This window comes from Colossoma macropomum, unplaced genomic scaffold (genome assembly GCF_904425465.1).
Source record: "Colossoma macropomum unplaced genomic scaffold, Colossoma_macropomum, whole genome shotgun sequence".
NCBI lineage: Eukaryota > Metazoa > Chordata > Actinopteri > Characiformes > Serrasalmidae > Colossoma > Colossoma macropomum.
In genome coordinates, this window is record NW_023494804.1 from 32,733,358 (window position 1) to 32,755,383 (window position 22,026).

The following is a 22,026-nucleotide window of genomic DNA, read 5'->3' on the forward strand; positions in this document are numbered from 1 at the left end:
CGGGGCTTAAAGACACAGGAGCTCTAACAGCGTTTCAGACAGAGGGTGAATAGAGATGTACTTTATGAGAAAAATGTTGTTTTTTTTTTCTTTTCTTTTTTTTTTTTTTAATTGAAGGTAAATTCATTCTAGTAGACCCCAGAATAAAATTATGAACACTGAAAATGAGCATAATAGGTCCCCTCTAAAAATGACTTTTTATTTATTTATTAAAAATGAAATTTATTTATTAAAACCTATTAAAATGATATAGAATTTTAAAATATCTTCTTAAAAATAATTATAATAAATTACTTTTAACAGCTTAATATATTAAGAAAGAATAATTACATTTTTTATTTTTTTGCGAGTAAATGATTTTTGTTTTTAATATTATTTTAAAAGATCAAAAGAAAAGATATTTTTTCATTATTATATGTATAAAAAGACATGTTTTAAATACACAGAATGAAGATTTCATCAGACAAGTAAAAATGTCCTTTTTCTAAAATTAAAGTTCAGCTCAAAGCAAAGCAGTGTGTGTGTGTGTGTGTGTGTGTGTGTGTGTGTGTGTGCTGATCGGGTCAAGAGTTAAAAAAAGGGAAACGGGAAGAATATAAAAGAGTTGAATCAGCCTTTAAACTTCTACATATTCCAATAACCATTATCTTCCTAATATAATGCCGAATAAAAAATCAGATCTTTGCATTTAAGTCCCTTTTTAATAATACTCAGTAAATCATTTCATTTTATCACACAACACAACTGCAACAGAATAAAAAAATCACAATAAATAACATCTGAAACTATTAGAAATGCTATTACAAGCTACATTCATCCCACCGTCACAAAGCTTAACAAACTAATGGTCATTATATTACAACTCTATTACTAAATCAGCACAAATATCAGGTAGAAAAATACATCACACTTAGAGCCGTTATCTACATTCTCTGAAAAAAGGCAAAGAGCAAAAGATGCAAAAGACGTTTAGAAAAACGTACAAAAGTCGTGGTGAGAAGAGTTAGCACTTACAGAGTCAGCTATTGGCACTGTTCTGCATGCAAACATAAATCCTCATTACAGTACATCCATTCAATAAAGAATATTGCACGTTGTTCATCAGACTAAAGGTTGTAGATACGCACAGTGCATCCATTCGTAGGAAACTCTGAGCACTGCTTGAAATCAGATAAAAAAGTGTGGTCTTAAAAGAGTATCTGGTTTGGTCCATATGATATCATCACAAACATAAATCTTGTCTTTGAAAATCTGAGATATATATGAATAATACTGTGTTCTGTGTCGATACAAGAGGTAATCAGACCGCTCCACGTTTGAAACTACACAATTTCCGGAAAAAAAAAAAAACATTGCACACCTTCATGGTTTTAAATACAATGCCTCAAAGAGTAGAAGATGCAAAGCATGTGCGAATGAAATGAGAGCTTGAGCAATAACTGACTAGGCCTTACATTCATAAGTATTGCTTCCTTTATACTGCACATCGCACAAGCAACCAGTCTACTGAGAAATCCTTAATAACTGAGCCTATATAAAATCTTACTTCTCTCTTTAATGTAGTTGGCACACATTTATCTATATTCACTGTAAACAAGCAGTGATCACGTAAGATCTTCACATACAATCGCAAAAAATGCACTGAAATCTTACAAACTATTTTTTTTAAACTATGACTGCAACTAAATCAACTTCAGGATGGCTATATCAGAAATCACAGTTTGGGTATTTAGTGAGTAGAGCAATAGAGGCATCTTCCTACACCGATCAGGCATAACATTACGACCACCTCCTTGTTTCTACGCTCATTGTCCATTTTATCAGCTCCACTTACTATATAGGTGCACTTTGTAGTTCTACAGTTACAGACTGTAGTCCATCTGTTTCTCTGGATACTTTGTTAGCCCCCTTTTACCCTGTTCTTCAGTGGTCAGGACCCCCGTGGACCCTCACAGAGCAGGTACTATTAGGGTGGTGGATCATTCTCAGCACTGCAGTGACACTGACGTGGTGGTGGTGTGTTAGTGTGTGTTGTTCTGGTACGAGTGGATCAGACACAGTAGTGCTGCTGGAGTTTTTAAACACTGTGTCCACTCACTGTCCACTCTATTAGACACTCCTACCTTGTCAGTTCACCTTGTAGATGTAAAGTCAGAGATGATAGCTCATCTGCTGCTGCACAGTTTGTGTTGGTCATCCTCTAGTCCTTCATCAGTGGTCACAGGACGCTGCCCACAGGACGCTGTTGGCTGGATATTTTTGGTTGGTGGACCATTCTCAGTCCAGCAGTGACACTGAGGTGTTTAAAAACTCCAGCAGTACTGCTGTGTCTGATCCACTCAGACCAGCACAACACACACTAACACACCACCACCACGTCAGTGTTACTGCAGTGCTGAGAATGATCCACCACCCAAATAGTACCTGCTATATGAGGGTCCATGGGGGTCCTGACCACTGAAGAACAGAGTAAAAGGGGGCTAACAAAGTATGCAGAGAAACAGATGGACTACAGTCTGTAACTGTAGAACTACAAAGTGCACCTATATAGTAAGTGGAGCTGATAAAATGGACAACGAGCGTAGAAACAAGGAGGTGGTCATAATGTTATGCCTGTTCAGTGTATATTTTCAGTATAGACAAATTCTCGAATATCAAATAAGCAGAGGGACAATAAAGTATGAAAATATTCTTCATTCTTCAGTACTATGGAAACATAGTACAGGCAACACAACTAGCTACAGTACTATGCAAAAGTCAGAGTTTATCCTTTCAGCCATTTAATTTCCATCAGCCACTGAGTACAAGTTATTCATTTTTCAGCAAAAACATAATATTAACAGAAAATTACACAGAAGCCTCAAAAACTAAATACAGGATTTTTCACCACTTAATATGTCCACCTTTTACCTTTATTACAGCTTTCATTCTTTCCGGAGACCCCCAGAAAAAAATCTTTGGGGATATTTTTCCACACCTCCAAAGTTCAGTCTTAGTAGTTGGTTGCATTTAGTACTTCTCACCATCCAAGTAATCAAATTACAAATTTAGAACTGTCTGTCCATAAAACCTTACCTCACATCTCAGATGTCCAGTTTTGATGTTCTAGTGAAAGTTTTCTTCTCTTTCATCTTTATCTTTCTCACTAATGACCTCTAGACAGCTACACGTCCTTTCAGAGCCATAGTGTTGAGTTGTTGTCTCACAGTGAAAGGATGGACAATCTGTGGATTGAGCAAAGCTTGAAATTTCAAGTACTAAAAAATGAATAACTCGTACTTATTGTCCTTTTTGACTGGAAATGAAATAAACAAAGGGTGGTGTCCAACTTTTGCACAGTACTGCATGTAATTTACATTCAAATGTGAGACTTCATTGCTTCAATAGATTCATTTACAGAAATGTTGAAATATTGAAGTTTCAGGCCAGAAACATACTCAAGGCAAGTATGTGAATGCAAATAACATAAAAAAGGAAAAGCACAGCCCTTCTGCACAAACTCAATACATTTCAGTGACAATTATAACCCTCAGTGGTCAAGGGGGCGATAGAGGACAATTTAGAACAGGGCTGACTGTTATTCGGCAGTAGAGGAGTGTGAACTGCATTACCTGTTTTACTAGCATGAAGAGGTGATGATACTTCAAATAAGTGTTTATGTGTGAAAATAATTTGAATTTTAATAAGACTCGTCTAAATGCTTGTCTGCTAAAGCTGCGGTTCACTACACGACTTTTAAAGTCTGAACAGATCATAAAAGACTGGGCGTCTCACACTATACGACTGTTTTTTGTGGATTTTTCGGGCGGCTGAAATTTTGGGGATCACACACTAAACGATTAGGGATCACACACTGCTCAACTTTTCAGCTGCTGCTGAACCGAATGGAACTCACTGAACTCTTGCAAACTCACGCAAAATCACACGAACTCACACGTTCTCCCGTTACTAGGACCCAAATTAACAAACGTGGAGCTGCTGCTGCTGTTTTCTCTGCTGTTTTTTCTGACACAGTAAAGAAGTAGCAGGTAAACTTGTTTGAAGTCGATTTAAAAATGTGACCAGTGTAATATTTTTAGAGTTTTAAATGTACACAAACTCGATTGTGCCCTTAAACTCAGCTCATTAAAAAGCTTCGCTCCACACGTGACAGACGTTTCACCGTTTTCCTTGTTTATTTGCTGTATGTTCTTCTTTTGCGCTCTCTGTTTTCATTGGCTGTTGCAGGAATCCGTTCAGATTGAGTTGTTGACCAGTTTAAACTAGATCACGCTCTGAGTCGGGTCAAAAAAAAATCAAACGTTTGATAAACTCAGACTGGTCTGAAACATGATTGGGAGGCCAAAAATCTGAGTCTGCACCCCTCAAACACGACTCGACTCTCTCTCCAACTGTCGGCTCTGACTGACTCAAAGATCGGCAGACTAGAGCCAACTTGGACAGACTCAGCCAGACTGAGAATTGGGGCTAAAATCGGGGTAAAAGTTGTGTAGTGTAACCCCGGCTTAAGAGTTGACCAGGAGAAAGCACATTGACGGTTCAAGACAGTTTGGCCAGGCTTTGCTGTTGCAATAGCACCTCTTGCTGTAACACTCGCAATGCAGATTGTGCTTGCGTTGTGTGTTGACATATAATAGAATGCAACAATGTGCATAAAAACTGTGTAGCCCGAAGAGTTTGCATTCACATACTTCCAAAAAGTACGTTTTTGGCCTTTAACAAGTAGATCTGTTGTTTTTAGTGGTATCTGTCATGAAATCGTGTTGCGTGCAAAATAACGAAGCCTTCCCACTGAAAGTAGTTTGGTCCCGTACTACCCTTACTAACTAAATATCTACGTTTGATGTTCGCCACTGTGGTATGTAGATGACTGTGCAAGTTTTGTAGCCACAGAACAGCTTTACATACAAATAACAAATAGAGCAATGCCTCCATTATTTCACGTGAATCGTTGTCTTACAAATCTCAGTTGTTTGACATCGTTGGAATCACTGGCTATATGTCGAGCACAGGATATCATCCGAATCCAAAGTTAACTGAGGTCCGTGGAATGCCCCCAGTTGCTTCACACCATGATTTTCCTTGCACAGTTATGCAGAGGTGTCTGTGAGCTAAAAGCCCTCAACCTTAGCACTTCATTCAGGAGCTGATGAGGAGCACTTTTAATCATCTATGTCAATTTTTTGAATGCTCTGTATTTCCACTTAGACGCTCTCATCAATAAGGACAGGACAAATTCCAAATACCGTTTATTCCTTCTTGTGAGGAGACCAGACTCTCTCACATTTGGAGTTCAGACTCAAATGCGGCTACTCACACAACTAATTCCCTGCAGCGTTCCCTCTTGCTTTGTTTTATCCCTGATCCACCTCTCAGAATTGTCTGGATTCCAAGTTCTCACGAGTTCTGCAGCAGTGTTCGGATCCAAACAGACTTTGGAACAGTGTAAAATTGAATCTGATTCAAAAGAAACTTCAGACTAGTGTTCTAAATGCCCTCAGCCTCCCATTTGTTTAAGGGGAGGGCCGGTGTCGATTTGGCGGCATGCGATTCACTCGGAATCTTGTGAAAAGTGAGGTTTTTACAGCGAGGAAGAGCTCTGGCTGTAATTGCGCAGCATCAGTCGGTCGTACTTTGGGGAGCAGGGCTGGCACAGAGCCAGCTCAGAGTCTGGTGAAGTAGGGGAGTCACTGGCCGAGCCCACCGAGGAGTCCCTGAATGGGGACGGAGGCGTGAGTGCAGCCAGCTCCTCCAGCTCTGTGGTCCTGACTGCGGATGAAGAGTCATAGATGCTGTCAGAGAGACTAGCAGGGGATGCCCGGCTACTCCCACCGGTGATTATGCCTCCAGTGATGCCCACAGCAGAGCGCGGGGTGGCATTGGCTGCAGCCACCACTTCTGCGTAGGTGGTCACTGTGGTGGAAAGCTGAGGGATGTCCCGTGAGAGCAGCCTGAAGGTGGGCGAGCTGGGACCAGAGACGTTGATGGACGTGCCTGGAGGCGGGCTGGCTGGCAGCATCATGCTGTTGAGCTCGCTGATGTTGGCCGTGAAGCGGTTGACCACGCTGGTGATTTGGTCCATGATGGAGGTCTGTTGAGGTCCACCTCGTTGGGACCTCTCTGTCAGGTACGAAGGCAAAGCTACAACTGGTGGCGGCCGCTCTCTGACAGATTCCTCCCTCTTCTGTTCTCTAACAGCTTCCTCGTCCTCACAGCAGCGCTGTACGGGCCCTCGCTGGCACACGGTGGGCAGGGGAGAAGGCGTGCGTGGGCGGTAGGTCACAGGGTAACGCTGGGCACTCTGAGGCCTGTCGTAGGACAGCTTGACCCCTGTGTCTGGAGGTGCATCACAGCCTTTGGAGAAGGGCTTGATGATTGCCGTCTGGTTGCTCTCCTCCTTTTTCTTGATGTGAATGGAAATGCGCTTCCACAGGTTCGGCCGGTAGCCTCTCTCGTTTTGTGCCCAGGTAACCGTTTTGCCATTAGAGCTGCAAAAAGAGAAGGTACTCTATGAACTTCAGGACCATGTAGATACCAAGATGTGCCATTAAAGCCCGTTTCACACTGTATGACCCATAGATTACACTGCTTCTTTCACACTACACAGTTGCTACGGTGACACTCATAGAGGGCAACACTTTCACATTACTCCAAACCATCTGCGATATTTCACAAAATCTCATCTACCCCCAAAATAACCTTAGAGCAGAGAGTTGGAACAGGCATAAACATCACGGTGATTCACTGGCTGTTGTACTGCGTTTGGAATAGTTCACTGAGAGAACTCTGTCAATGCCAAGCTCAAGTTAGCACTACATCCATCATTATCACTATTATCCACTTCTCTCCTCTTCCTCTTTCCCCTCCTATTTCTCTTGGGGACCCTCAACCCACATGCATGATCCCTCTGATTTGCTCCAGGAAGGAATCACACTTAGGCACGGTAATTGGTTCAGCTCTTTGAGGTTTTTTCCCTCCTATTCGAGGGGGGCATTTGACTTTTTTCCGCCGTGCTCTAGAATATACGCAGTTGGGGAGATGATCTAAATTTATTTTTCATCCTCAAAAGCAAACCTTTGGCAGGCAAGACAAAACAGATTTTTAGTGATATTTATTTATTTATGTGATCATTTATTTAAGGGAAAGCTCAGTGGGTGACTGTGCAGAGGAACTAAATATGCCGTATCCAGATGAACAATTAGCAAATTTTAACATCAGCATGACATTTTACACAAAAATGTTATTTTTCAATTTCAGAGCAAATGATGTCACATTAGCATAAATCTGTTGACCTAAATACTTAATCTGTAGATCCTAATAATATCATATAACCATATGATATTATTAGGATATCATGTAAGATTATTATTATTACTATTATGTCCTAGTTAGAAGTCACTCATAGATCATCATAATAATCATATGAGATTCTTCTTCTTCTACTTTGTCTTCTTCTTCTTCTTCTGATTATTATCACAACTGATACTACCTAAAATGGACCTTCAGTGGACAAGCCCTACTGACTGGGCTGTAATTTAGTCCAGAAAAGTACTTGTACTCAGTTTTGTTCACATTTGCATTTTTGTTTGCATCTGTAGTCTGTTGTTATCTCTTAATATAAGGTTCAAACAAGGGCCAGTGCCAGTAAAGCAGGCCGAATAAAGTGCATAAAAAGCTGGTAACACTTTACCGAAGGGTTATACATCTACATAACTGGCATACATCTACATAAACATCTACAAAGCCTTAATTCAACAAGAATCCGTTGTCATTAGAGCTGCTTTTGTCATTTTTTAAAAACCCCAGAAAGTGTAATGACACCTGACTTTTGTTGAAGCAAGCCTCTGTAAATGTTTAAATATGTTTATGTTAGATGTCATGAAAGCTTATGTAGATGTCATGTAGCCTTATAAACACAACCCTTCAGTAAAGTGAGTCAAAATTAATTCAGTGGACTTTATTGATAATATGACTGCCAATGGGAGCAGCTGGTTGAAGTCTGATGATCTTAAACTGCCCAGACCCAACCGTATGCCTCAACACTGGATAAACTTTTATCTCGGAGTAATACAGTGACCTGAAACAAACTGCAAGACAGCTATGGAGTATTTCATTGTGGTAAGTCACAATGGTCTTTTCTGGCCAAGTTAGTCATCTGATCTAAACCCTACTGAGCCTGCTTTTCACTTACTGAAGACTAGACTAAGGCCGGATAGCTCTTCAAAGAAGCCGAAACTTAAAACGACTGGATTGCATGCCTAACTGAGCATCACCAGGATAATACAGACCAAATTCCAAAGGATTTGCAGCCAGTTGCCGAGCATGATTCTATGTAAGATTAATTTGTTTGATTACTCAGTTTATATACCGATTAGGGTCACGTAACTATTAGATTTTACTAGCTGACTAGTCATTTAAAAAAAAGTAGTCAATTGGTCACCATTACCATTTTTTTCAACCCTTTGATGTTCTGCTCAAGCATTTGGTAGAGCACATTTTGAGTCACTATATATATATATATATATATATATATATGCCACAAAATGCCATCTCTACCATTTGGTAGACATGAAACTGTGGGGTCAAAAAACGAATTAAAAACCAACAATTGTTTTTATTATTGCCCCAAACAAATAAAAAATACAAAAAAAAAATTCAATTGATTTTTTCTTGGTGAGGACATTAAAGGGTGAATGTTCTGAACATCTGTAAAAAGTATTTTAGTAGGGGCTTGCTCTAGCAGCAGATGCTACAGTTGGAGTTTCAGCCTTATGCACTTCGCCCACAGAAGTACACCGACTGTCTGATGTAAACTGCGTGCTAAAATCACCACAGCTCTCAGAAACTCACCTCTCAAGAGAATTTAAACTGGCTCTTGTCTGTGCACTATCCACTGGGAAACTTTTTTTTTCAAGCTAAATGCCAGCAGTAAGCCATTGCATCTCTACTTACCAATAAGCCTTTAAGAGTGAGGTATAGACGTAGCTGATGAACTGGGAAACCGGGAAACATTCATGAAATCCCATTTTCCTGAATTGTGTAGGTATCAAGTAAACAAGATATGCTTGTGTGTTTGCCAACCAGCACTCCAAGTTTGTTTTCATCACTTGTGGATTTATTAGTCTAGTCCATGCCACCTCTAATACAGACAGCCTTGATATGAAGCAGATATTCTACACTTTAACTTTAAAAGATGTTCTTTTCTTTCAAATCCAGTGTGTTGCAGTCCTGTTACATATAGACAGCAATATACACCGATCAGGCATAACATTATGACCACCTCCTTGTTTCTACGCTCATTGTCCAGTTTATCAGCTCCACTTACTATATAGGTGCACTTTGTAGTTCTACAATTACAGACTGTAGTTCATCTGAGCAGGTACTATTTGGGTGGTGGATCATTCTCAGCTCTGCAGTAAAACTGATGTGGTGGTGGTGTGTTAGTGTGTGTTGTTCTGGTACGAGTGGATCAGACACAGCAGTGCTGCTGGAGTTTTTAAACACTGTGTCCACTCACTGTCCGCTCTATTAGACACTGCTACCTTGTCAGTCCACCTTGTAGATGTAAAGTCAGAGACGATAGCTCATCTGCTGCTGCTCAGTTTGTGTTGGTCATCCTCTAGTCCTTCATCAGCGGTCACAGGACGCTGCCCACAGGACGCTGTTGACTGGATATTGTTTAAAAACTCCAGCAGCACTGCTGTGTCTGATCCACTCAGACCAGCACAACACACATTAACACACCACCACCACGTCAGTGTTACTGCAGTGTTAAGAATGATCCACCTTCAAATAGACCTGCTCTATGAGGGTCTATGGGGGTCCTGACCACTGAAGAACAGGGTAAAAGGGGGCTAACAAAGTATGCAGAGAACAGATGGACTACAGTCTGTAACTGTAGAACTACAAAGTGCACCTATATAGTAAGTGGAGCTGATAAAATGGACAATGAGCGTAGAAACAGCGTAGTTATGACTGATCAGTGTATGTAACATGTGGCAACTTGAATAATAGATGCTGCATGTGTCTGAACAGTACATTATAGCATAATAACTGACCTGACATTGTCTGTTCCTGAGCCACGGCGTCTCCACAGGTTAGCCAAGCTGCTGGAGCGGCTAGCGGCTGAGGCGGACTTGCCATCACCCACGTGCATCCTCACTACTGTGGAGGTGGTGAACGCGCTGCGTACATTGCGCTCTGGTTTGGCCAGCATGATGTAGACCTTTGGTGCGAACATGCAGCACAAAGCCGTGGTGGCACTGAGACTGACCGAAAAGCACATGGTGATGATCTTGTAGTTGGAGCCGAAGTAGATGGGCACGAAGGCCAGCCAGATGATGCAGGTGGTGTACATGGTGAAGGCGATGTACTTGGCTTCATTGAAGTTGGCGGGAACATTTCGGGTCTTGAAGGCGTAGAAGGTACAGCTGAGGATGAGCAACCCGTTGTAGCCCAGTGGCGCCACGACCCCCAGTGTGGTGGTGTTGCAGATAAGGTGTACCTCACGGATGGACGGGTAATCGTAGATCACCTGAGGCGGCTCCATGATGAAAAGTGCCACGATGATGGCCAGCTGGAGGAGGATGAGGATGAAAGCTATCACCAACTGGGCACAGGCACTCATGAAACGAGGCTTCTTGGTGCAGATCTTCTTCTTGCTGCCAGCCAGGATCCGGGCAATGCGGTTGGTCTTGGTGACCAGAGCAGAGTAGCTCATGGCAGGGGAGAGGCCGATGCCCAGTCTCTGCAGGTAGCAGTACACCACATGGGGCTTGGCGATGAGGCAGAAGGTGCAGAGGTAGCCCAGGCAGATACCAGCCAGGATGATGAAGCAAAGCTCCCTACTGGAAGACTTCACCACAGGCGTATCATGGAACCTCACGAAGATCAGCATCACCAAGATGGTGGCCAGGAGGCCGAGGCAAGCAAAGACCACAGCGGCGATGGGCTCGGGGTCCCCCCACTGTAGATAATGCACCGGGATGGGCTCACACCCTGAGGGAAAGGAAAGCTTGGTCATAAATAGGCATCACTACGCTAGCTTAGTGGCCACTATGCATTTGACAACTGCACAAAGAACATTTATCATCACATTTTATTTTACAATTCATGTCAAAATTGCCGGTGAATACTCAGCACCCCGAGACTCTTCAATAGTGAGAAATAAATAAATAAATAAATAAGCGAGCCCCATACATTATGCATCAGAAGCTGGCATAAACCAGCGATGATATATTTAGCGCGGGTGATTTGCATCAGCAGAGAGCAAATAAAAAGGGATGACACTTTTTTTCCCATTGTGGCTTCGCTTTGAAGGGGATGAGGAGCCGAGGTTACGGGAGGTTGGAAGAGTGCCAAGTTTGTTTTACGCAGGCCGAGAGGAGAGGAGCTTAGCTAAGCCACTAGGACCACCTACTGAGAGTCAAATATAGTGATGCCCTCACGCTGCCAGAAGGGAACTACAACACAGCAGATACAGACAACATTAATGCCATTTGGTGGGAAAATGTTAATAAGGCTTCGATTTCAACAGTGAAATCTTCTGAAGCACAAAGGATACGCTTGCAGTACTGTGCAAATTCAGAGACCACCATTTCATTCATTCAATTTCCTGTCCAAATGGCCTTTAACCCTTGTGTGGTGTTGGGGTCTGTGGGACCCAGTTTAAATGTTTACCAAAAGAAAGAAATATGCAATTTATTATTATTTCAACCGCAGATTCTTGGCCTTTGCTCATTTTTCTCTGAGGAACATATAAAATAACCCATTTTCAGTGTCTTCACTCTGTTCACCCCCCACACATTTATATTACACATGTAGTGTTGGGTGAACCCGCGGGGAGTAAAAGTGTGGAGGTGCTGTGTCCTTCACTCTGTTCTCCTCCTACATGGCCTGCTGTTAGTGTGTGTGTGTGTGTGTTTGTATATGTGTGTGTGAGATGGTGAACAACATGGACAGGCTGCTGACTGGCTACAGCTGCTAAATGAGAACCCTACGCTGGACACTTGTGATATTTTAAACATCTGGTATTTTTACATAAATTGTTATGGCTGTATTGATTTAAAAACCAATACCTGGTGACGTCTCGTATAAATAAAAATAATGCATTGCTACACCATATTAATGTGTGGGAATGAGATCCTAATGCATGGCCATGACTTAGTAGGGCATGGGAATGAGATAATTAAGATACCACGTAGTAAGGCGTGGGAACGAGATCATGCCTTACTAAGTCGTGGCCACGCATTGTTTTTATTTATACAGGATGTCACCAGCGGGGCTCTGTAGAAAATGAAAAAACAGGAGTTTCCAAAATTGTAGATCATAAAATTATTAAAAGATATGAAGAAAATGGGACTCCTAGCAACTGTGCATGTGTCCAAAAGTGTCACAATCAGATAAACAATTTTGAAAGTTTTGGTTTTTGAAACATAACAGAAAATCAAGCTTCACTTTAGCTTCAGATCCGGAAAAATCCACAGGTGTTTCTGTCCATCCTTCCACCGTGAGAAGACAACCCAGTGCTGTGGGTCTGAAAGGATGTGTAGAAAAGAACATAGAATAAAATAAAGAAAAAAATAATAAAAAAATAGTAAAAAAAAGAAAATTTGGACTAGAACACTGAAACTGGACAACTAGAATGTCTAGTACGTTTTCATGGACTGATGAGTCTAATTTGGACATATTTGGATTGTCAGAAGTGAAAGTGCATCTAACAGCAGTTAAGGGTTCTCAGAACTTTAGAGGTGGGTAAAAATATCCCTGTAGATTTCTTTGAAAAAAAAAAAGGAAGCTGTAATAAAGGCAAAGTATAAACACACTACATGCTGAAAATGTGATATGAAGTTGTTGAGGCCTCTGTGTAATTTTCTATTAAATACAAGTTTTCTGTTTTTTTTTTTTCTGAAGCTGAAAAATGAATTAGTGGTACTTATTGACCATTTTGACTGGAAATGAAATAAAAGTGTGGTCTCTGACCTTTGCGCAGAACCATTTTTGGCACAAATTAAGTCATGATAAGTTGTTGCAATTGATCGTTTATTGTCAAACATTTGTCCCCACCTTTTGTTGAGTCTTTGCTCGTGCTCTAACAGCAGAGCGCCAGCCCCTCGGGCCGGTGTTTAATCCTGCATTTATCTTTTCTTTGCACCATTATCTGTCTAAGCCGTTGAGCACCGAATGGAAATGTCTACGTGTTGCTGTTTTTGCTTTGTACGACACAGAGCCATTGTCTTCTCCCTAATCTCTTTTTAAAATGTTGATTCTAGGGAGCTTGTTGGCTGTGTACCAATCTCACTTGAGGGTGTACAAAAACTGCCATAATCTGCTGAGACTCCCAAAGTACTCCAAAAACTGCCATAAACCGCTCAGTTAAAGTTATGGAATATGGATTTGTTTGTGATAAGCTGATAACACCGCTAAGCCTGTGGCATGCCTTCTTGAGCCCAGCCAAAACAATTTCCTCCTCCAAAGCTGTGGAGAAAATGCATAGGGTAAGCCTATGCCTGATATCCCTGTGCTTATCCAAAACAATATTCTCTTTTCCCTGCAGCTGTGTGCTGTTAAAAAGGTGCCTTATTTGGATCACTGCCACAAAAGAAGCACTTTTGTTTCTCTAAAGAACCTTTTCAATGAATAGTTCTTTAAAGAACCATCTTGGAAATTAGAATGTTTGACCATGAAGAACCTTCTTCTCTGCATAATGCGAAGGATCTGCACCAATACAAGTTTCTTTAACCATACATACAGGTCAAGAACCATTTAGGAGGCTTTTTGGTGAAAGTTTCATAAAGTTGCTTGAAGCTAACATTAAACTACATTTCACTTGAGTTGCATAAGGTGTCCTGCAACTTGTTTGAAACTCAGCCGCAACAATTGCAACCATCCAAAAGTAATGAGAAATGTTTAAAACAGCCAATCAAAACATGATCATGATGAATGATAATTTTTATAATTAACATTTTATTTGCACATACAATCAGATTTACAGGACATACATACTCATGGTTAACAGTGGACATGATTGAGTAAAGGAGGGAGGGAGGAAAAAAAGGGAAGAAATTGACTATTTAGAACGGTGCCTCAAGGTAAGATATTAACAATTGCCAAATTTGCCAGAACTTATACATTTTCTGATTTAAGTTGTAGGTCAGTTGCTCTAATGGAAGCACTGTTGTAATTTGGGACAACCAGAGATCAACAGATGGAACCTGAGGAGTTGATCACAAAAGTAAAATACATTTCTTGGCCAAAGATACTGATATAAAAAACAGGTGCTTTGTTTTATAGTCAGGTACAGATTCCATATCAAAGTTTAATAGGAACAAAGCAGGAGAAAAGACCAGGTGAAACTTCAATATTTTTTCGAGCTCACAGTGGATCCCCTTTCAGTAAAATTGTATCTTGTCACATGACCAAAAACAGTGCATATATGTACCTCTTTCCTATTTACATGTGAAGCAAAGATTTGAGCAGTCTGAGGAGATCTTATGGAGGCGAACTGGTGTAAGATAAGTCTCACAGATAAACTTAATGGAGATGTCAAGCCTAGTAAGCCTAGAGTATGCTCGACTTCTGTTCATGCCCAGATCTCGCTCCGCATACCCCTCAGATAAGGTAAAGAAGAGAACGACATCATTTTAAATGCTTGATTTCACCAGATCAGTAGGTAAGAGAATAAAACAGGAAACGTCTAACTGGACGGTTGAAAAGATGATCTTCCTGGGTTGGAAGTCTTTCACTTTGTCAGTTAATTGAGCCACGACAACAAACAAGCATGTTTCTCATAGTTAACGTATCTGTAACCAGCTAACGCTAACAGCTGTTTGTGCCACTCTATCTGCTTTGTTAACTTCCTGTTACCATCTATGTGATTAGATTATTCATGTTCTCTTCTTTTGTTGCTTCCCTAATTTTATGCAGAACACAAAGGATGAAGATTATTACAGAAGTGGAGAGAGAGATGCAGAGAACCTGCAGTGCTGAGCGAGGCATCAAGTACAATGCTAATGGCTACTTAAACATCCATTTATCAATGGCCTAATATACGCAGAATGCATTAGAAAGTCAAATATATTGTTAAGAGTCATAGATAGACAGACAGATGGATAGAAGATGGGGCCCCACTTCATTTGGGTGGCCCCTAATAGATTATCTATAGTGGTGTATCAGCAAACTGTCTGTTAATTCCCAACTGTGTTAGGGTTAGGGTTAGGATTAGGACAGGGGTTAAGTTTAGGACCAGAGCTAAGGTAAGTATTAGGTTTTTGGTTGAGGTTAGGGTTACAACCAGGATTACGGTCAGGGAAAACGAAAGTGAATTTAATAGATATTTCGTTTAAGGTGATTTTAATGTTAGGTGCAAAAGCAGCTACAGTGGGCTTTGCAAATAAAATATTTTCGAAATATAGACAGAGGAAAAAGAACAGGGGTCACAGCCAGAAATATTATGCACAGATGATAAAAAGGCTGCAAATAAATGTAAATAACACATCACAGATGACTTTTTTATAGTGAAATGATACAGTGGATCAAAAAATATGAGCTGCTAATTTGTGAAACCCCTAAAATGCAAGAGTTCACCCAACTCAAACTTCTTAGTTGAGTCAAAAGTACTCTTAATTTTTGCGTTCTGCATCTCAGAAAGGTAAATAAGTTAACTTTTTATAATCATTTACTCCACTAGCCAGGACTCCTTCTATCATACAATCCTGCTAGACGTTTTTTCCTCTTGGGTATGGCATTGCTGAGGTTCAAACTCACAACCTCCTGTTGGGGTGATGGCTTAGTCCACTGCACCACTCTGGAACATGTGTAGTTACTCAGATTTTTTCTAATAATTCATCCCAACATCAGGAGGTTGTGAGTTTGAATCCCAGCAATGCCACAACTGTCTTCCATATATAGAAGCCCGAAAAGAAAAATGCCAGATTGGACTGTTAGAAGGAGCGTTGGGTAGCTGGGAAGTTGAGTTAAAAAATGCAGATTCAGTTTTGTTTATCTAACTGAAATGCAGACCTAGAAACAGTATCTGGGAGAATTTTTGACTTTGAAGTTTGAGTTGGGTGAACTCAAAGTTGAGTCAACTCAAGAAAAGCCATGTAATCAGTTACTATGTGATTTTAAGTTGAGCAGATCTCTAATTTTCTACTCCGTAATTAGTAACTACAGTGACTTCAGTGCAAACTGGCTGACCTATTCTGAGGTTATAGAAGTGTGCAAGGAAGGTTTGGGCCTGCTGGTAGGCCTTGGCCATTTAAAGGGTTAAACTGGTCCTCATGGACCCCAGGCAGTCCACATTTTCGCTCTATCTGTATGCATTGAGAGTTGGGTTGATGCAAAAGTGTGGATCGTCTGGGGGTCCCTGAGGACCCGTTTAAGAGCCACTGTTCTAACTAATCTAGTGAAATCAAATGTGTTGTGTGCAGCTTTGTTTTTGAACTGCTTTATGTAGCTGTCAAGTTGCATGGAAATTAAGTTGCATGAAACGTTTACCATGTGCCAGAGCCAGACTATACGGTCCTAATTCCCTCATAGACAACAGCTGACCTATTATTTTTGGTCTCTTTTGTTTTCAATGCACCATCACACAGGAATCAGTGTTTCCCAGAGTGTGGCCATTTCAAATGGAAAACCGATATTTCTCTCTGTTAAATCATATGACTGCCCACACGTGATTCATAATAGACCAGATGGGTGCTGGACCACTGGGCAAGCATTTTCCAGCTGTGAGCTAAGCTGGAGTCAATCAGAATATATTCTGTTTGATTCCATAGGGCAACTGCAATGGACCCAGAAGTTACTGCAGAGCACATGACAGGTGTAATGGAGACTACCTTCGGGACTGTCAAGGCAAGCAGCTCCGCGGACCGAAGAACCACTCTAGCTCCCCCATGAGCTGCCGCATGCCGAGAGACCGCTGCTTTAGAGCTTCGCCATGACAGCCGTTCTGGAACTTTCTGACAAGGACCACTGCCAAGTCCAAATCTCTGTTTCTGGCATTTAGCTAGTGTGGTCTCAAAATACAGCTTTGAAGGAGGAGAAGTGGGTCTGCTGTGGGTCTCTCTGACCCAGATACTTAGAGACTTATATCAGAGCCCATCTGCATCAAAGATCTCAGTGTAAGAGTGTTTATCCTAGTGGCCCAGGCTCTGTTTATTAGGATATGACAACAACTGATCCGAGGCTGGTACTCCTCCTGTTCCAGACCTTATTGACACACATTTTACTGTATGTGGTTCATTCAGGAGTCACTAAAAGTTAAGCTCTTTGTCATTTCTGTTTCTCATACAGATGTTTAACCTCTTATTCTCCAGGGTATATTTTGGTTTGTCCATCTGAATTTCCATGACCAAATCGTAAGGCAAATTATTCAGTAACTGCATGAAATAAATGTAAATTTTTATTTTATTATTATTATTTTTTTTTGTAAAAGCTCCCCTCAAATTAACAGAACATGTGTTTTATGATGATACACATATTGCTATATGATTACAATTTACTGCTGAAAGCCAAAAATCTCAGACGGTCTTTATTTTATTGTATTATTTTTATTATTTTATAAAAATAGTTTTTACAGAGCAGATCACTGAAGAGACGCCATCTGTTTATAGTTTATAGCCCAGATTTGTGGAAAAAAAAAGAGTTCAGCTTCGTTTATTATAAGGGTTTAAAATTACATCACCCATCTATTTGACTGGAAAGAAGACAGTTACAGCTCTCATACGACCCCCACCTTTAGAATGTAGCTTATGAAATATGAAAGTTATGAAGAATATGACGAAGTGCGTTTTGGAACCACCGGTGGTCCCGAGGAGTTGGAAAGGTTAAATATTTCAAACTGATATTTGATTATGTATTTATTGTATCTGCTATTCCAGCTGGATCTAGTTCTAATTTCTACATTTTATAAACGTTTATGTATTGGCGTCAGTATCAGCTCAGGCAGATGTGTATATGAAAAATATGAGATGTCTTTGCATCGGTCCACAGTTCCCATATCAGTTCATCCCTACTCAGGATGGCGCCCATCAGTTGTTTATCAGCAGAACGTCCCACCTATCCGATCACCCAGAGAGTACTGAGTGGAGTTAGCTTTAACTATGATGTTTACTTTACCTGCTTGACATGGAGTTCAAAGAGAATGAATTGGAAGTTGCCCTTTAAAGGACATTAATATCCTGCCCAGCTTTGCTCTTGTCTTTGTTTTCCCTTATGTCTCCGTCCATGTGCTCATGTTTTTGTTTTGGTTTTCCTGCTCCTCCCTTCCTCTGCCCTTTTGTCATGCCTCTCTCCTGTGTCTTGTCTGTAGCCCCATCGTGTAGTCATTCCCAGGTGTTTCTCAATCATGTTGCCCAGTTTATACTCCCCTTGTGTTTGTCTTAGACCTTTCTTGGCATTGTTTGTTCTCAGGCTCTGGTTTTGTGTCTTAGTTTCCTAGCGTTTGTACTCAGTTCTGTTTGTTGGTTCGGTAACACTTTCTATGAATGTCACCTTTGTAAGCATCTATAAACACATTCATAACATGTTATAATGCCTTCATAAGGCATCATAAACATGGCTATAAATATTTATAAAAATGCATTATATATTATAGCCATGTTTATTATGCATTATGAATTGTTAACATGATGCATTATAAGTACTGATCATAACAAATTATAAGAGCTCATAAGTTGTATTTGTCCGCTCTAAGTAAAGTGAAGCGTACTGTACTAAAGCCTCCTCCAGTGTTAAGAGTGAGGCTTCAAGTTGAAGTATTTACTGAAGGATTTACTGAAACACTAAAACATACACAGTAAAGCACATTACAGGCTTCAAATGTCAGAGTTTAAACTAGAGCTGCCATCAGTGTTTTACCCAATGTGGGAAAGGTAATGTACACCACCGTTAGCTTGGTATTTGTCTTTACGCTCTCCAAGCTGGGACTGACTTCTTTAGCACTGACAGTATAACATGCTATTAACACTATTTATAATGCATTATATTAACAATTCATAATGTATAATAAACATGGCTATAAAGTGTAATCCAGTGTAATTCATTTTTATAAATGTTTATAATCATGTTCATAATGCCGTATGAAGGCATTATAACATGTTATAAATGTGTTTATAGATGCTTACAAACGTGACATTCATAGAAAGTGTTACCGTTGGTTCTTCCAGTATCTTTAGTTGCCTTGTTTAACGTTTCCTTTTGTTCTTGGCTTAAAATGCCTTCATCATGGACAACAATGAAACACCAATCTCGCACTTGTATCCTGCTACTTTGTCTGCTTTGTCTCTCACCACGTTACAAGGACTCGATGAAAGAAATCCAGTGCCTTTGTTTATGGTTTCTAATTTTTAAATGGGACATACTTGCCTGTTTGAAATTCTGCCTCCTTTTTTTCTGCCTGGATATTAAATGGCCTGAAATTTTGAGGCTTTGTACTAATTTATGAAACGTTCACATTTTTTGTTTGCCTTTTTTCTTTCTTTTTCTTTTTTTTTTTAACCATAACTGGCAATTCCTCTGCGAAGCTGCTGTGGTTGTGATTATAATACTGATCACAATCAATAGTGTTATATATGTTACATTTTACAGTTAAAAAAGAAATTATAACAAAAAATTATCAATACATTTTAATGTTACATACTGTGATATTTTGTTTTTCTAAAGTACTAGAATAGATATAACAGACAATCAGTTTCCTACACTGAGAAACAGGACCAGTTATGCACTCTTAGATTCAGTTTGAACTCATAATGTCCTGTTTGTGACACCTACACCACACTGAAGCCACTAAACGTCTTTTTAGTCAAACATGCAGTTACTGTTTGTTCTTTAAACACTGACAGTACGTAGCGTAGTGTATCATGACTTTATTGTGTTTATCATGAATTAACTAGCTGCACTTCATAAATACTGGTATATAGTATAATTCAACTCCATCCTCTGGAACTGCCGCCTCAAACCAGTGTTCATTCTATCGGACTGTCACCTCACTGATCCCTTTCTCTGCCACTATACACCCTTTAACTGCTGCTGCACTCAGCACTTTAACTTTAGACCCATACTTTGCACAATGTAAGGTTTACAGGTATGACTGTGTGTGTGAGTGATGCTAGGAATGCATCCATCCATCCATCCATCTTCTAAACCGCTTATCCTTCTGGGTCGCGGTGGGGTGCTGGAGCCTATCCCAGCTGTCATTGGGCGGAAGGCAGGATACACCCTGGACAGGTCGCCAGTCCATCGCAGGGCAGACAGACAGACATACACATTCACACCTAGGGGCAATTTAGCACGTCCAATCAGCCTGACTGCATGTTTTTGGACTGTGGGAGGAAACCGGAGTACCCGGAGGAAACCCACACAGACACAGGGAGAACATGCAAACTCCACACAGAAATGACCCTGGTCACCCGGCCGGGAATCGAACCCAGGCCCTTCTTGCTGTGAGGCGACATATTTTATTTTATTTTATTTTGTTATATTTTATATTTAATTTATTTTATTCACTACATGTAAATGTCTGTCTGGTACTGCGCACTGTGAGCTCCTGTAACCAAAACCAAATTCCTTGTATGTGTAAGCATACCTGGCCAATAAAGCTTGAATAAAGCTTGAATAAAGCTTCTGATTCTGATTCTGATTCTGATTATTATTATTACAATATATTGCCATATCACCTATCATCACTTAGATAAGAGCATAGCATATCTGAGCAAACCCAATGCACAAATTCAGTTGAGACAACTTTGCATTACAGTCTTTATTTAAAGATTTAGTGTTTTCTCTGCTCAAAGACTTGAACAAAATAATATTGACTAAATCATTAACAAGCTATCAAGCTCCTCATTAGCTGAAACTGGGATTCTTAAAGCAAACTAATGAATGCAATATTACCAGAGATAAGTCGGTATTAGTTATATTTACTCACTTATATGTACTTAAGAAACAATTTGGTGAATTTTATTGATAATCCTTTTAACAATCACTAGTGCTCAACAGTTGTCTGGATGTAACTGCCACATCATTTAAGTTGAGAAAGGAACTGAGCATAAGAAGCGAACTTGAGCTTCATCTAATCTCTATCCACTGTAAAAGCCTCTGTTACACTAGCAAACCAGGGCAGCACTACTTGAGGATGGGGCAGCTGGTTTACCACCCAAATTACTACAAATGTAACAGTTACACAAATGTAACAGGTATAGTTTCTTGTGCTTATGCATGAGTTTATACATCATAGTAACCTGCTCAAAATGCTACCGGGAATGGTCCAGAGTCTCCTGATCACCCGCTCTGGCATTGGTTATTAGATCCTTTTATGGGTTGAATTTCATTGTGTTCTGAGGATTCAGCACCTGGACTGTTTTTGACATGATCCTTTATTTCACTCCTGATCATCCTTTCATTGAAGAGCACTAAGCAGTATCTTTACTAGGCTTTGTGTTTGGGCGAATCTGCCCACCTTTGGCCACGGCTGCTCTAAACTAGAACTCCTGCTGTAGGTTATGCTGTCTGGTGCAAGATGTTGACTCACCTGTGAGATCGTCGGTTGGCCAGGATCCCAACTCACAGGCTCGGCAAGTGTACTCATCAAACACAAACTCGTTCTCTTTGCAAGGAGTGCAGGTCCAGCAGCAGCTCACCTCGCCTTTCCGGATGACCTTGGATAAGAGGAAAACTCAGTGATAACGCACTGTAACCAGTATTGATTTAATATTAATGGCAAAGACTTGAAATAAATAATATTGACTGAATAGTTATCAAGCTATCAAGCTCCTCATTAGCTGAACTGGGATTCTGAAAGCAAGCAAAATCCTGATAAATGCAATATTACCAGAGATACATTAGTAATAGTTATATTTACTCACTTTTATGTTCTTAAGCAACAATTTGGTGGATTTTATTTATGATCCTTTAACTTCTGCACAAGTATATGTGTGAAGAAAAGCAACTGCCTTTGACTCAATTACAGTTTAGCCAGAGAGGGACTTGTTTTCAGATTGGATGACAGTTAATTATGATAATTGA

The 22,026-nt window shown here is 40.3% G+C and overlaps 1 protein-coding gene across 1 annotated transcript in view; it reads right to left on the reverse strand.

Moving 5' to 3' along the window:
• Positions 1-5,563: 5,563 nt before the first annotated feature.
• Positions 5,564-22,026, reverse strand: part of grm5a (glutamate receptor, metabotropic 5a) — a 66,312-nt gene continuing 49,849 nt past the window's right edge. Inside the window, exons 7-9 of the mRNA XM_036595816.1 lie at positions 21,533-21,659; positions 10,059-10,998; positions 5,564-6,488 (exon numbers count right to left, since the gene is read on the reverse strand). Coding sequence (XP_036451709.1) covers positions 5,582-6,488; positions 10,059-10,998; positions 21,533-21,659 — 1,974 coding nt within the window. The 3' untranslated portion in view covers positions 5,564-5,581. The remainder of the gene's footprint in view (positions 6,489-10,058; positions 10,999-21,532; positions 21,660-22,026) is intronic.